This window comes from Peromyscus californicus, unplaced genomic scaffold (assembly GCF_007827085.1).
Source record: "Peromyscus californicus insignis strain IS unplaced genomic scaffold, ASM782708v3 Scaffold_4__1_contigs__length_199733344, whole genome shotgun sequence".
NCBI lineage: Eukaryota > Metazoa > Chordata > Mammalia > Rodentia > Cricetidae > Peromyscus > Peromyscus californicus.
Window position 1 is genome coordinate 93,960,794 of NW_026294562.1, and position 17,065 is coordinate 93,977,858.

The window sequence follows — 17,065 nt, forward strand, 5'->3', positions numbered from 1 at the left end:
GTACTTGCCTGTCACTGAGAATGACCATGAGAAATGAAGAACTTCTGGAGTTCATTTTCAGGAGTTATGACAGGCCTTTTCAGAGACAGACTTGTGAGTACATTGGCATTTGCAAGGACAAAGTCATTAGTGGGTAGCTAGAGAATGGTCAGGATGGGGGATAGGCCCATCACACAGATGAAAGAGAAGCTTCTGGAATAAGAAAGGAACATCCTCTTTTGCCCTGTTCTGCACTCAATCTAGCCTGCCAGGTTGAGTGGTCATACTTAGCAGGCTGTTGGCTGTGGGTCACCAGGGAGCTGTGGTGGGTAGAGAATGTTTCTACAGGTTGGGAGGCATCGTCATCCCTCTGGTCACCAGTTTTCAGAGCAGCCCTTCTTGAAGAACAGGAGAAACCGCAGCGGCCATCTCTCTGTCTCACCTGCAGGTGGCAGAGGCTTGGGGGTGTGACCGTGAGCACCCCTCTCCGCTTTCAGGGTTGTCACACAGTATTATCTGTATCAGCTCTCCTTTAGGAAGCTAACCGTCCTTCCTACCTCTCCTCAGAAACATGCGCTGTCAACAATGGAGGCTGTGATCGCACCTGTAAGGACACATCAACAGGTGTCCACTGCAGCTGCCCCGTTGGATTCACTCTCCAGTTGGATGGGAAGACATGTAAAGGTAGCCTTCACTTGTCCTGGAGCTGGGGGACTGTGGGGCTGGGGGCCTGGGTGGAGGGAGCCCTGCACTGCTGATGTGTGGGCTAGAGGTAGTTCTGTCCTTCCATACCATTTGAGTGCTTCCAGATTTGCTTATGATTCATATTGATGGGAGCTCTTCTTCCCTGGCCTAGTGGACGGTTATAATTGAGTAAGCTTAATTAGAAATGACTTAATTACACTAACTGTTGAGAAGGTCAGCCTCTGCAAGCATCAGATAGTCCATTTCAGACAAGTGGCCTTATTAGCAAAAGGCAGTTCATGGAACATTCATTGGCAGCAGATAAGATCAACCTATCATAAATAATAGCCTCAAGATTACTGTGTAAATAACGGCCGAGATTATTATCCAGGGCACTTAACGAATAACTGTACCATTAACTTTTAGTAATGAAGACAGACCCTAATGACTTGCTGGTCTTTCATGGGCAAGAGTACAAAGGGTTTGTTAGTTCTTTAGCGTGATAAAAAGATAGATAAACTGGTTATGAGATGAAACTGGGGAAAGATAAGATGAAGTATCAGGAATCATTAAAAACGTTGAGACCATTTGGTCATTGTGTAATTTGCCAAAACAAAAGCTCTTGTCCCGTACAGATTTAGTCATTAGGCTAGAATAGAAAGTGTACTAATGGGGGTTGTCTCATCTTTGGAGAACATTAGAGGATGAGAATAAAATAAAACATGATGTCACCACTCCTTTCCAGGGTTTCTTTCCTTAATGCTTTCAATGGCATGGAAAGTCAAAATTGTAACTGGAAGAGGGACTTGTCTTTCAGCCAGAAAGGAAAATGCTTGTAAGATTGAAACCATCAGTGAACATGCTTACATGCTCTTGTGGGTCTGTTTCTTTCTGAGGATAAGCGACACACACAGCAGCAGTTTGGGGACCAGGGGAAGGCAGGCAGCTATTGCTCTCTGGTTCCCTAGTGCTTGCCTGTTACAGATATCGATGAGTGCCAGACCCGGAATGGAGGTTGTAATCATTTCTGCAAAAACACCGTGGGCAGTTTTGACTGCAGCTGCAAAAAAGGATTTAAATTATTAACAGATGAGAAGTCTTGCCAAGGTATGTGCTGAAACGGTAGCTGAGGTGTGTAGGGAAGCCCCTGGGTGGGACAGAGAAGGTGTGAGGGAGCCCTGGTTTTAGTAGAGACCGGCTCACTCTGCTCTTGATGGAGTCATGGATTCCAGTCTCCAACCTGGATGTCACCTACTTCATCTTTCGTTGAGTGAAAACATGGGTGTAGCTCACATACATTTTGGAAGCGAAGCTTTCAGCATCCGAGAATACCTTAGAAAGTCCATCACATCTGACTACAGCAGAGTGCGCTGCTGGGAAGGCAACAGAACACATGATACAAACAGAGTCACAGCTGGGGCTTGAGATTAGCAAAATTTATTTTACTGCAATTGAATATTGGACAAAAGTTGGTGGCAAAAATCTGTAGACTGGGGTAATACTTCTTCCTAGCAAAACGTTGAGGTCAATTCATCCAGAAGCAGCTGGTCTCTTCTAGCCCTTACAGTGGATACTACTCTTTGGTACTTTGAGGTGAGCGGAAAGGGGGGTGAGTGGAAGTAATACTGCTTGGCTCATAGGAAGATTATAGACCCGACCCCTTTTATTTTCTTTCTTTTACTTAAAGACTTTTTTTTATTTTTAAATGTGTGTATGTGTGTGTCTGTGTGTGGGTGGGTACATGTACGGTACCCACAGAGGCCAGAGGCATCAGATCCCCTAGAGCTGGAGTTACAGGTAGTTATAAGCCACCTGGTGTGGGTGCTGGGAGCTAAACTCCACCCAGTCTTCTGTAAGAGTGGTATATGCTCTTAATGCTGATCCATCTCTTTAGCCCCTAGAGACTCCCTTTTGACTATATCCTTCCCACATAAAGGGAGCAGCAGTGGTCAATGTTAACAACTGATTTAGGACAAGCATCATTCCTATTTTAAATGAACAGTTTTCATGCCTTATCAGTATATAAGAAGAAAGTCTCGGGAAAGATATACTGTCTTGTTCCATTTCTGGGAATTAGGACTGCCTTACTTATTTCATTAGGCTTCTCGGCATCTGGGGCTCATTAAGGGGTGGAGGTATAACTCAGTTGGTAGATGCTTGCCTAGCATGCACAAAGACCTGCGTTGGACTTCCAGCACTGCATAAACCCTACATGGGGTGTCACACCCCTAATCACTTGTCATATTAGGGAGGTAGAAGCAGGAGGACCAGAGTTTCAAAGCTATCCTTGGCTACATGTCAAGTTTGAGACTAGCCTGGCTAGAGACCCAGGCAAAACAAACAAAACCACAAAAGCCTCAAACCAAAGAACAAAACAAAGCCCAGCACTGTATAAAAATCAGAATATAAAATGTAGCACTGGGAGCTGGGAGATGGCTCAGCGGGCCAAGTGCTTGCCATGTAAGTATGAGGACCTGGGTTTGGTCTCCACCTCCCACCTGCACAGCTGAGTGTGGCGGTGTGTGCCTCTAATTCCAGTCCTGGGAGGCAGAGACAGGAAAACACCTACAGCTCAACGGCCAGCCAGTTTGGCAGAATCAGCAAGTTTCAGGTTCAGTGAGAAACCTTGCCTCAAAAAATAAGGTGGGAAGCAATTGAGGAAGCCCCTGATGTTGACCTCTGGCCTTTATGTGCATGTGCACACACACATATGAACACATACATACACAGAAGACCAAAGATGTAACAATTGGAAAAAAAAGACACTTTACAGAGTAAACTAGGCTTTTCTTCCCTTTGTTCTCAATACAAAATTTGAACTGGCAGTTCAAATACAGTCTCCTTTAAATTCAGTGAGTTAATTCTAGATAATTATTTTGTGGTTTTTCTTTGGTTTGACTTGGAAAGCAAATTTGCTGTTCCATACAATGTTTCTTAATGTATAGGGCAAGAAATATGTTTAAGCTGTGTAAACACATTAAAAAGGAATTAGGAAAGTGATCTCATTATTTTTGGCAAAGCAGACATCCACAGCGAGCAGCCAAAGTCAGCTACTGAACGAGGGCACTTTGTCAGCAACTGGCTGAAGTTGGGAACAGATCTCATGGAATGGGCATCAAGTCCCAGGGAAGAAACTGACTTTTTCTCATTTTCCATCCATTGCTCTTGGTAGGACAAATATTTGCATAGAGTGAACTTGCTGAAGAAACTGTCGGGATTGCTGGAAAACCCAGGGAAGAAGGGCTTTGCAAGAATTTTCCCTTCTGTGTTTTACATTTTCATTTTTCTTGATCCATGAACCCCTGCCCCATCTACTGTTATTATTTTGAGTTGAATCGGATCCTGATTGGCCTGGAAACTGCCTAAGCCTATGCTGACCTTGAACTCATGGTGATCCTACTGCCTTGGCCTCCCAAGTACAGGCACACACTACCACATCTGACTAACACATTTGCCTTTTATTACTATAGCTTTTCATGGCATGTTGGGTATAGAAAAAGTGGTCCAGTCCAATGATGTGGTTGTCATCCACTAAGTATGACCCAGGTTTATCTATTTGGAGGCACCAGTTAAAACCATCCCAAGAGTTCTGGGAGTGAGATGGAAAAAACATGATCAGGTCTATAGATGCAGCTTCCAGAGGCTGTTTGCATGGCCCTGCTTGCTGCTAGGGATATATCCCCACTGAGCCAGGGACATAGAGGGCACTGGGAAGAATAACATGTTAATCCTCTACCATAGAACAGTAACAAAACCAAGAGATTTTCCAAGTAGATCCAATCTATGCCTTAACCAACCTGATTTCAGCATCTTTCATAGAAAATCCCTGAGGGTATGAGTGTTGATGCAGAGGGCATTAAGACACAGATCAGCTGGCCTGTTGGGGGCAGAAGAGTAATTCTGCAAAGATGAGAAAGAGGTAGAAACCAGAACTGTCTCCAATTAAAGCATTTTCTCACTTTGTTTCACCATTTACAAACAAAAATAGAAAAATAATAATGAATACTAGCACTTATTATTTATAGACTAGGTTATGAATCTATTTTTAGGTATCTTATTTGCCTTCATATATGTTAGTTTGCTTTCTATTGCTGTGACGAAACACTGTGATCAAAAGCAACATGGGGAGGAATGGGTTTATTTGGCTTACATGTCTTATCATGGCCCATCATTGAGGGAAGTCAGGGCAGGAACTCAAGCAAGGCAGGAACCTGGAGGCAGGAACTGAAGCAGAGGCCATGGAGAGACACTACTTACTAGCTTGCTCTCCATGGCTTGCTTAGCTAGCTAGCTTTCTTTTTTAAAAAACTTTATTTATTTATTTTTATTTTATGAGCACTGGTATTTTGTCTGTATGTATGTGTGAGGATGCCAGATCCCCTGGAACTGGAGTTACAGACAGTTGTGAGCTGCCATGTGAGTGAACCAGGGTTACCTGGAAGAGTAGCAAGTGCTCTTAACCACTGAGCCATCTCCCCAGCCCCTCAGCCAGCTTTCTTATACCACTCTGGATCACCTGCCCAGGGATGACACTACCCACACTGGGTTGGATCCTCCTACTTAGTTATTAATCAAGAAAATGCTCCACAGACTTGTCTACCAGCCAGTGTTATAGAGACATTTTTTTCAATTGGAGTCCCTCTTCTCAAGTGTGTCAAGTTGACAAAAACTAAAAAGCCCACAATTTATATAACTTAAATTTCTCAGCCCTACAAATAAGTATGAATGAGAGGGATCACACGAACTTCAAAGCAAGTATAGTTTACAATGGAATTTACAACCAAGGGGCTGGAGAGATGACCTGGTTCGGTTCCCAGCACCTACATGGCAGCTCAAAACTGTCTGTAACTCCAGTTCCAGGGAGCCTGACACCCTCACACAGACATAGATGCAGGCAAAATGCTAATGCACATAAAAATAAATAAATCTTCAAAAAAAATTTACAACCAAGGAACCTAGGAATGACTATAGTTAAGATGGACTCCTCAACACATTCTATGATACAAATGAGCAAAGTGATGGGTTGATCAGTTTTCCTTACCTGTGTTGTTTTGAAGTTAGTCATCACGTTGTGATTGCTACAAACACCTCTATTCACACGGCAGAGTGGGCATCACCTCCCCCTCTTTGATAATTACAGATGTGGATGAATGCTCGTTGGAAAGGACCTGTGACCACAGCTGCATCAACTACCCTGGCACATTTGTTTGTGCCTGCAACAGAGGGTACACACTCTATGGCTTCACCCACTGTGGAGGTGAGTGGGCTGGCCCTCTGTGGGGAGCCTGAGCCTGGGAGCAGGGCCACAATTGAGGTTTATCTTCCTCGACTGGGACAAAGGGTACATTCTTGGGCAGTGGCAATAAGAAAAGAACCTGTTAAAAGGAATATGCTAATATTGACCACGTGTAAACATCAGGTATGGAACGGGGCCCTGAGCTCGTCAGCCATCAACTCACCAGTGAACTGACTTGTGCTCATATGTAAAGATTGAGAGTTTTGCAGGAGCCGAGACAATATCCCATTCTTCCCAGCAGAAGATAATGTTGCTGTCTTCAGAGAGGCTTGGCAGGGCACCTAGCAAACCCCTAGTTCTGCTCTGCCTGAGCACCGGTTGCAAAGCCCTGGTTCAAGCCCTACAGTTAAGGCTTGGATCCAGAAGGCGACATTGACTTTCTTTCTTCATCTTGTGCCCAGTTAACAATCTATGCTCATGTCTCATACTCTTATGGTCAAGTAGACTGTGGTATACTACTTTCCTGGCAGTCAGAAGTCATTGAGAATAGATCCAGACTCCAGAACAACTTGTCTAAGGTCACCATGGTGATTCTAGGTGGGACTGGGGACCACGGGCTGGAACACTTCCTGCCTATCCTTGTGCCCTGTGTTTGAAAAGAACAGATAATGGTGCTTTGGTGGAGGTGAGAATGTCTCCCTTCTCTCTTCCCACACTTTCTTGGCACTTCTGAAAGCATACCCCCACCTTACCCCATCCATCATGAGACCCAGTGAGATACCCCTTGAACACATGTCAGCCTAGTTAGGAGTTACCTTCTAGCTTGGGTTCAGTCCTAAGTTATTGGAGACAGGTAGGTGCACACAATTTTTCTTCTCTCAACTGTGGAAAGAGTCAAGTAGGGAGTCTTAATTCTGTCTGTCACCCTTGGTATGTAGCCCAGAAGATGGTGGAGTTTCAAGTTCAAAGCCTAGGCAGAGTCCGAGTCTGGACATCCGACAGTGGTGTGTTCCCTTCTGAGTGTTCCTGTCAATGGCTAAACCCTCCCAACCAAGGCTCATGGTGTGAGGAGTGCAGAGTGCAGTCAGCAGGTGCCAAGTGCATGTCCCTGAGAACGATGGTCTGTCAACCATGTGACCCACCTACGGCTTCTTCCTCAAGGGAGAGGTAGTCAGCCCTTGATGTACTGTTGTGACAGGGGACCGTTTGTTTTGTTGTTGTTGTTGTTGTTCCACAGACACCAATGAGTGCAGTGTCAACAATGGAGGCTGCCAGCACGTTTGTGTCAACACAGTGGGTGGCTATGAGTGCCAGTGTCATCCAGGGTTCAAGCTCCACTGGAATAAAAAAGACTGTGTGGGTAAGAGGCTCTACCCTTCCATAGTTCACATGTGGCTACAGGCTCACCCTGAGCCAGAGGTTTGAGACTCTGTATGCTCCCATTCCCCACTGGGCCCAAAGTACACCTTTCCCATTGGCTCTTCCTCCCCGAAGCGGCAGCAGCCAGTCTTTAACAAGTCCAAAAAACAGGAGATACTTTGCAGGCTCCTTGACATTTAGCTCTGTGCTTCACATAGATTGGAGCTTCCTTCTGTTTCGTGGTTGCTTCTCTGCATGAAGAGCAGACCAAGGCCTCCTTGACCTCGGTGCGAGGCGAGGCTTGAGTCAGCCGGGTGAGGCAGGGGAGGGAGGTCAGCTCTGCCTTCTTTTCTTGGGGCCTTCGGTGCACCGACTCTTCATCACACTTACATACTTAGGTACATGCATCTTTTACCTCAAGTATCTGTGTTTTGTCCTGTCTAGAAGTGAAGGGCTTCCTGCCCACTAGCATGACACCCCGTGTGTCCCTGCACTGTGGTAAGAGTGGTGGAGGAGACAGGTGCTTCCTCAGATGTCACTCTGGCATTCACCTCTCTTCAGGTGAGTGTTGTAAATCCCTGGGGAGGGTCTCATGGCAGGGCCTCTAGGTTTAGGTGTGCTCAAAGGGCTTCCTGGCTCTGGACCAGATACTTCTTGACCACCAGAGGCCCTTGCTTTGAGAGCCCATGTCCTGGGTACTTTCTAGTGGCCTGTGTGGAGTGGGGTGGGGTGACGTTAGCTGCTCCCAGGAGAGCCTGTCATCTTGCTTATACGTTTTGACAGTTCCACATTCTATCTGTCAGGACTGCAAGAGGCCTACTCTGTCACCTGTGGCTCGTCCTCTTCTCTCAGAAGCAGACAGCAAAAACCAAATGACTCTGATTTTGGGGGTAATTACCAAACTGTGTTCTTGCAGGGACTCATTGCATTCAGTGGCTTCTTCCATGGGGTGCTGCTCATAGGGGTGGCTTTGTCTGCTCTTTCCTTACTGTATGCTGTGAGCATGATACTGGGTGTTCTTGCCCACAGCCGTGGGGTCTGATCTCAGACTTACCTGTGGAAGCCATACTTACTGAGTGTTCCCTGTGTACTTGGAGGTCCTGCTCCACCTGGGTGGGTTACCATATTGGCAAAAGGTCCACAGAGCTCTGAAGAAAACAGTTTCATGGATCCCAAATTCTTTCTATCCCAGAGCACTTTAAAGGTCCAGTAGGGACCATGCCTGGGACATATGACGTTGGTGGACATGGCATGGACAGAATAGGGGAAGTGGGATTCTGTCTCAAGAAAGAGACCTGAACCTATTTCAGTTTGTCACAGTACTAAGAATAAAAGTCCAATATTTTCTGGAGGCCTCATCTTCCCAGATAAGGACACATTTGCTATTTTGTTACAAAACTGTCCAAATTGAGAACCACATTATATCTTGACTATATTGTCTAGATTATGAAGATGTCCAAAGTTTGAAATCTCAAGCAAGATGGTAGTTTAGAAGTTAAAACACTCCAGCTACTATATGCTATAGTCCATAGACCAGGCTATTTAATCCACCTGAAACTCTCTGCATTAAATATTGGAGGCAGGTCTCACTTTGTAACCCAGGCTACCCTGGAACATATTATGTAGTTCAGGATGACCTTGAATTCATGACAGTCCTGCCTCAGCTGCCCAAGTGTTGGGATTATAGGAGTGAGTTTACCACACTTGGCTGCATCGATTTTACATTATCCTTATTAACCAAAGAAACCAAGGCACAGAAGGGTGGAAGAGGGGTGGAAGAACTTAGTCAAAGTGACTCAGATAACTAGAGGAGCTAGGATTTGAACTCAAGCAGTTTGAGTTTGGAGTCTTAAGTGGTGCTCTTTGCTGCCAATTCTGATGGATGTTAGGACCAAGCCAGAGGAGACAACATGGTCTTGTTCACCAAATCCCCCGGTGATAATTCCTTGGTCATCTGGGATGCTCTAAGCAATGGCAAGCAAATAGCTAACCGTCCTTACTATGTACCAGGCAACCAGCTAAACATTTATTTTTGCCATTATCTCATTTAATCCTTAACAATATCCTGGTAAAATAGGTGCTTAACTGTGTGCATTTAACACCTGAGGAATCTGGGGTGGGGAAGATTAAGGATCATGACGAAGTTTTTACAGATCAGAGGGTTTTCAGTTAGAGGCATGGGCTCCAGCCCAACATATAGTTAAGATCAGTTTTGGGAGAACAGAAATCTGCACTCACTCCATCGCAGACTCCAGAAGTAGTAGCCACATCTAATGGCAGCCCCCTAAGCCCTGTCCTCTCCAGGAAGCCACACATAGAAGAGACTCCCCTCAATAATCTTATCTAGATTTGAGCAGGAGGATACGTGCCCTCCTTCTCAGGAAGACACAAAAATGACTTCATCTTTCATCTGACTGTGGAGACTGTTGGGGGCCCTTCCTCTGTTACATTTGAACATTGGATCCATCTTTCCCTTGAGATAAGTTTAACTCTGAGGAGGCTTCAGGAGAACCCGTGCATACTAACGGACACACTTTGTGATCCAAACCTTTGTTGGGTTCATCTCAAGGGTTAGAGGGGTTCATCGGCTATAGCATGTGGTGAGACCTGGCCAGCGGGAGCTTGCCACCACCCACTGGGTGTTCTCTTCCTTTGCCTATGAAGGTAATTTCTTGTACTTATTTCTTTCTGAAGATGTCGTCACCGTCAGGACAAGTGTAACCTTTAAGCTAAATGAAAGCAAGTGTAGTTTGCAAAAGGTCAAGCTGTCTCCTGAGGGCCTGCGAGCAGCACTATCAGGTATGGAACCAGGCTGGTGCAGGGAGCTTGCCTGCATGTTGGGTAAGGGACCTGGGACCAGCTGAGCTGGAAAAGGCCGTCCCGATGATGCAAGCACATGGCAGATGGCACTGAGCCATTCAGAATCTGCAGGGACTTGCTTCTCCAGGAGGAGGAGAGCCTGCCCTGACCCCTGTGCAGTTCTGGGGTTATGCCCCAGGAGGTCCTTTGTGAGGTCACCGTTGATGCTCTCGGGAAACCTGGGAGTTCATAGGAGTTGTGGACTTGAGATGAATCAGCCACTTGTGACTGCATTGGGTTCAAGTTTCTAATCTTAGAGTTTGGTTGAAGCATGAGTTCTGGAAAAAGGGGGCTGATTTGGAAATGATAACATCGGTGAACAAAGAGAGAATATCCAGTGTTCTTGCTGCTCTGGTGTTTGGAAACTGTGGCCCCCCGGGGCGGAAGTAGAACACGTGTCATCCGGGGAGGGCGGGGTTTATTCAAACAAGCAAACTGACGTGCTGATTTCTTCCCCAGCTTTCCTTTCCATCAGAACCTCAGAGAATGCTTCTGGAGTTTAAGATAAATCAAGACAGATTAGGAAGGTCCCCTCCCACCCCCCCATCCTACCCTGAAACAGATAAACCTAAAGCTCATGCTGGCTGTTCTGACTGCCTACGGTGAACAGTCAAGATGCATTTTGGTGCCTCCATTGACGGAACATGTACACCTATTAACTATGTGTATTCAAAGAATGTTAATGACATAGGAAGGTGTCTTGTTATGTGGCTGAGATCATAGTCAGGGGTGGTGGCGCACACCTTTAGTCCTAGCACTCAGGGTTAGGAGGCAGAGGCAGGAAGATCGCTGAGTTTGAGGCTAGCCTGGTCTATAGAGCAAGTTTCAGAACAGCCAAGGCTACACAGAGAGATCCTGTCTCCCAAAATGAAAACAAACAAACAAAAAAGGAGATAGAAAGGTGGACAGTAGAATTCTATATGTCTAACTAATTGAAATTGTACATAAATGAAGTTGAAGAAAAAAAAAGCTCTAGAAAGTTGACTGTATCATTAGTCATTATGTCTGAGTAGGAGAATGGTGAGTGATTTTGATTTTTTTCTTCTGTATTTTTCATATTCTCCTTTCATAGTTACACTTTTCTAACTTTTATTAAATTTGTTCTTTTGAAATTTCATGCATGTACATAGTGCATCCTGATGACTGATACCCCTCCGCCATCTATTACCTCCCTCCCACCCCTATCCTTATTCCCCTTCCCTGTGAGTTGATTTCTCACATTCATGCCTTTTTGTCTTGCTTTGTGACCGACTGAGTTTAACCAGGGCCATTTGTATGCCCGGAAGGTTTGGAGCTAACCATTGGAAGCCATTGGGCACATGAGTAGGTACACAGAGAATGGTTGTTGCCCTCTCAGGATCTGTCAGGACACAATTCGGCAGGGAGGGATAGGGCCCCAGGAGTCCCTTGGAGATCCATGATTGGCTGTTGGCAGGCTCATTGCGAGTACTGCAGCTGCTGTGAGATCATGATGGCTGTGGCGTGTCCAGAAGACAGTACTCTACAGCCCTTCCCCTGTCTTCTGGCTCTTACATTCACTCTATCCCTTTTCTGAGCTGTTCCTTGGGCCTTAACAGGGGTGGTCCTGTTTAGGGCTGAGTCGATTTTTTTGTACTTTTAAAGTATTTTTTTTTATTTTTTTAAATTTTATTTTATGTGTATAGGTGTTTTGGCTTCATGTATGTCTTTGTGCCACATGTGTGCCTGGTGCCCAAGGAGGCCAGAAGAGGGTGTCTGATCTCTTGGAACTGCAATTACAAGCAGTTCTGAGCCACCCTGTGGGTGTTGAGAATCAAACCCGGGTCCTCTAAAAGAATAGCCAGCGCTCTTAGTCACTAAGCCATCTCTCCAGCCCCGGTATTACTTGTTTTTATTATTATTATTATTATTATTATTATTATTATTATTATTATGTTTTTCGAGACAGGGTTTCTCTGTGTAGCTTTGCGCCTTTCCTAGAACTCACTTTGTAGCCCAGGCTGGCCTCGAACTCACAGAGATCTGCCTGCCTCTGCCTCCCGAGTGCTGGGATTAAAAGGCGTGCACCACCACCCCCTGGGCGGCGTGGTATTACTTGTTTTTAAAGATTTATTTTAATTTTTAATTATGTGTCCATGTGTGTGAATATGGTGCCTGCCAAACCCAGACAGGGCAGCGCTCTCTGGAGCTGGAGTTGTAGAAGTTGTAAGCCACCCAATGTGGGTGCTGAGAATCAAACTCTGGGTCTCTGCAGGAACAGTATGAGCTCTTAACCATACTGTGGTAGGAGCCATCTCTCCAGCTCAGGAAAGTACTAGCTAAAAAACTAGATTTGGTCTAGAGTTTACTTAATAGATTGGACCAGTGTGAAGTAAGGTGTTAATAGGAGGAACCGAGAGGAGGGTGTGCAAGAAGTCTACTTTTCATCAATTTTTCTGTAAATCTAAACTCACTTCAAAATACAAAGTGTTAAGCTAAACATGGTGACTCACACCTGTAATCCCAGCACTTGGGAGGCTGGGGCAGGAGACTGTTGTGAGTTCAAAGTTAGCTCTCAGTACATAGTGAATTCTAGGTCAGCCTGAAACACAGAGTACAATTTGTATAAAAACAAAATAAATAGATAAAAATAGTGTTAGGACCAGTGAGATAGCTCAGCAGTGAAGGAGTCTGCTGCCAAACCTCACAGCCTGAGTTTGATCTCCAGGACCCACACATACGGTAGAAGGAGAGAACTGACTCCTGCAAGTTGTCCTCTGAATTCCACATGCACCCCTCCCCCATGGCACATGTGAGCTGTGACATGTGTGCAACTACACATAAATGTAACCACAACATAAATAAATAATGTAAAAGTAGTTTTAATATAGATACGGGAAGCCGGGCAGTGGTGGTGCACACCTTTATCCCAGCACTCGGGAGACAGAGGCAGGCAAATCTCTGAGTTGGAGGCCAGCCTGGTCTACAAAGCAAGTTCCAGGACAGCTAGGGCTACACAGAGAAACTCTGTCTTGGAAACACATACACACACACACACACACACACAAATTGAAAGGAAAACAAGTTCAAATTGAACATCTATTTAAGCTTGGGGGTTAGCTCTTTAAAAATGTAGAACAGGGCTGAAGAGATGGCTCAGATTCAGAGTGCTCACTGGCAGCTCTTCTAGAAGACCCAGGTTCCGTTCCCAGCACCCGTGTTGGGCAACTCACAACTGCCTGTAACTCGAGCTCCAAGGCATCTGATGCCCTCTTCTGGCCTCCTTAGGCACCTGCACATATGTGGCATATAGACACACATAAATAAAAATAAAAACACTTTTTAAAACTATAAAAAATATGTTTGGGGGAAAATATAGGTGGAAAATGAATTTGTCTCTTCCTCTGGCCCTGATGGTCTCTATTACTTTGTAATTAAAGACTATATATAGCACAGATAACCTTTAGTTCAATACAGTCAGTTTTAAAAGAGATGCAAATAGATTTTGTGGCTATGTGGTTCTGCTCTGTAGTTTGGTTTGGTTCAGTTTTGTCTATTGAGTCAACAGATTCATCAGAAGCCCTGGGCAGAGGGGACACCACGAATATCAAGAGTAGGGATATACAAAGCCTGTCTCCTTTTTGTTTGTTTGTTTGTTTGTTTATTTTGGTTTGTTTTGTTTGTTAAGGCAGGGTTTCTCTGGGTAGCCCTGGCTGTCCTAGAACTCACTCTGTAGACCAGGCTGGCCTCTGACTCTAGAGATCCACCTGCCTCTGCCTTCCAAGTGCTGGGATTGCTGGCATGGGCCAGCACTGCCCGGCTGCACAGCCTGTCCTAGAGCAAGCATTTCCTCCACTGTCACCCGACATGGTTTCACAGCACTGTTTGGTTCTGTTGAATCTTTGTGCCGTTTACTGTTTGCGGTTGTTTAAAACGAGACATCACCGTTGATGTCCGTTCTGTCTCTCCCTTTGGGATGGAGCTGCACAAAGGTCAGATGGACAGGAAGCAGGGGTTGGTTTCCTTACGGTCCCTGTTGGAAGCTTCAGCATCAGGCCATCCCAGTCTAGCTTTGAGAATGCCCACCACCTAGCTAACCATCATCAAAAATACAAAACACCCCCAAGGCCCCTGGTTCTTGGTCTCTGCATTTATGTGGCTGGCCAGTGGGAGACACCCAGCCTGTTCCCGTGAAAAGAGTGTTCAAGAATTAGATGGTAAAGTTACATAGTAATGAAAATGTCCCGGGGCTCCAGGCTAGGGGCTGGCAATGGCTCTGCATGTGCAGTGAATCACACGGTCCCTGGAGGGTTGTAATGAAATGTTTACTGAGCCCTAGCGAATGCTCAGCTCAGTGCTCTGCCAGGACTTGGCTTCCGATCGTTTTGTTTCTTCATACAGAGAGGCACAGCTCGGTAAAAGAGAGCTTCCAGTACGCAAACCTTACATGCAGCTCTGGCAAGCAAGTCCCAGGAACCCCTGGCCGACTGAACGCCCCTAAGGAAATATTTATCACGGTTGAGTTTGGACTGGAAACTTACAAAAAGGAGGTGACAGGTTGGTCTGAAAGCTAGCTGCAGCGCCAGACTTCTCAGGACCCATTCCTTCTCTCTTTGCCTGTCATTTCCCATCATTCTTGGGGGGCAGAAACTAGTGTAAGCACTCAAGTATCTCCTGTTTGATGTCACCCTCACAAATTACACTAAATTGGTTTAGAACCCGATGGAGAGTCTTTTCCCCCCTCCACTTCATAAAACCCAAAGCTACCATTTGGGTCTGAATTTATGTTTGAATTAAATGCTGCCCAGCCTGCTAGGTTCCCAGCTCCAGGGGACTTGGAGTGCTGGTGGGTCTAGCCTGAACATCCTTACTGCAGCCTGAGGACCTGTCCCCATGCTGCTGTCACCCCTGTTCCCACAGCTTCCTGCAATCTGAGCTGCATAGTAAAGCGGACAGAGAAGCGGCTCCGGAAAGCCATCCGCACGCTCAAGAAGGCTGCCCACAGGGAGCGGTTTCACTTGCAGCTCTCGGGCATGGACCTCAATATAGCTAAGAAGCCCCTCAGAGCATCCGAACAGCAGGAGGAGCCCTGTGGAGTGGGTCAGGGCCAGGAAGAAAACCAGTGTGGTGAGTATCCTAAGGTGTGATGACCGACAGATCTGCCTGGAGGGTTAGACATGTAAACAAGGGAGCCAGTGAGACCTGGGCCATCCTTCCTTCCCCGGGCTCACTCCAGAGAACACCAGGGAGGCTTTTTCTCATCTGATAGCTGCTGTGTATTTACCAGCCCTGGAGCTCCCCAGGAGCTGAGGGGTAACTTACCTGTCTTTTCCTCATATCTGGCAGTGCTTATGGAACTCAAGGACAGAAAAGCAAATGTAGGCTTGGCCACCATGCTGCCTGGCTAGTGTGAGCCTTCACAAACTCTGTTGTCACAGTCTCTGTAGTTACTACTCTTTGGCTTGGCCCCTGGTGGTAATGAATGAACTCATTTCTGCCCATGGTTCTGTGCGAAGGCAAAGCCAGAGGCCGTGTAGGTGCCTCGGAGACACCTGGGCTTCGGGCTAGGACTTCCAGCAGGGTCAGGTCCGTGACATGTTGTTGGTTTAAGTCTGTGTGTGTGTGTGTGTGTGTGTGTGTGTGTGTGTGTGTGTGTGTGTGTGTTTCAGAGCAAAAATCAGTTCTAAATCCAGCAAGAGACTCCAGGGTGGTCAGATGTGAGAGCTCTTCTGTGCAGTTACAAGAGAGACTGTCTGAGAAGCCTCACAGAAGGAAGTGATAAGTGTGACTGATTTGGTTCTTATCTGCTAGGAACGCAACCTTGCCCCAGCTCCCTTGATCTATCGATAAAGATGCGGGCAGGGACCAGCATCTCCTACAGGTCTCAAAATGAATGCTGAGGTCTAAGTTCTCTTGCTGAAAATCTCATTGGTGGGAGATACCTCAGAAATACCAGTAAAGCACTTACCATGTGAACACAAGGACTGGAATTTGATCCCTGGCACTCATGTTAAAAGCCAGGCTTGGTGGTACATATTTGTAATCCCAGTGCTGGAGAGGCAGAGACAGAAATCACTGGAGCTTGCTGGCCAGCCAGCCTTGCCTAATTGAAAAGCTCTAGGTTGTCTTCGGACCTCCACATATATGCACATGCATGTATAAGCACACATGCACATATATACCCCACATATACCCTGTGCCTGCCCCAAATAATAATGGTAATAGTTTTTTCCTAAAGATTGAATTTGCAGTCTAATTGCAAAGCTTGTTTTCACTCTTGTGTAAGGTGAAGTTCAGTGACCAGATTCCCCCAAGAAGAAGAAGCAGGTGTCTGTTCTGAAGGGTCAGGAGACTCTTAGGCCCAAGCAATGGAGCTTAGGTATAGGGGTAGGATGTTGGTGTTTCTGTGTGGGCATGGCTGAAGTCAGCTGTGTTCTGGAGAACTTTCACCGAGAGTCACAGCTCCAAACTGCTGCTTTGCCAAAGCTTAGAGAACACTGAACATAACTGCTCACAAGGGGCCAGTTCCCAGATGGTCTGGACTCTTACTCCAGCTGATTTTCTTAAAAAGAAAAGAGGGCAATAAACCCAGCTGGCTGGCTTCTCACTTGGACTCCTCAGAGTTTCAGTCTCCATACCAAATTAGTGACAAGAGCTGGCTGTGGTGGCCCTGCTTTCTAGGGTGAGTGGAATGAACTCTCAGGCAAGCAGCCAGGCAGGTCCTCTTTCTGGTCTCTCGGAGCTGAATTGCAGCCCCTCCCTTCCCAGGCCTGTTGAGGTAAGGACTGTGGGTTCATCAAGGAGACTTTGTGAAGAGTCAGGAACTCAGGAAGACTAGTGTCAAGGTCTGCGGACCCTCAGGGATCATGTGAGCAGTGCTGGGTGTGCAAGGTCCAAGAAGAGGAACGGCCTTCCTAACACAGGCCTCCTGGCCACAAGCCTATGGTGGACACCGATAGAGTTAAATTGTTATGGTATGCGAATGTGTCC

At 46.2% G+C, this 17,065-nt stretch overlaps 1 protein-coding gene across 3 annotated transcripts in view; it reads left to right on the forward strand.

Annotated features, from left to right (window-relative positions):
- The window catches only part of Scube2 (signal peptide, CUB domain and EGF like domain containing 2), a 66,346-nt gene that overhangs the window by 23,617 nt on the left and 25,664 nt on the right, over positions 1–17,065 (forward strand). The window contains exons 8-16 of one of the 3 annotated variants that reach the window (XM_052763290.1): positions 547–663; positions 1,648–1,770; positions 5,804–5,920; positions 7,137–7,259; positions 7,703–7,819; positions 8,062–8,148; positions 9,953–10,057; positions 14,477–14,632; positions 14,996–15,202. In XM_052763290.1, the coding sequence (XP_052619250.1) occupies positions 547–663; positions 1,648–1,770; positions 5,804–5,920; positions 7,137–7,259; positions 7,703–7,819; positions 8,062–8,148; positions 9,953–10,057; positions 14,477–14,632; positions 14,996–15,202 (1,152 nt within the window). The remainder of the gene's footprint in view (positions 1–546; positions 664–1,647; positions 1,771–5,803; positions 5,921–7,136; positions 7,260–7,702; positions 7,820–8,061; positions 8,149–9,952; positions 10,058–14,476; positions 14,633–14,995; positions 15,203–17,065) is intronic. The other 2 variants (XM_052763291.1, XM_052763292.1) reach the window with 2 other exon arrangements.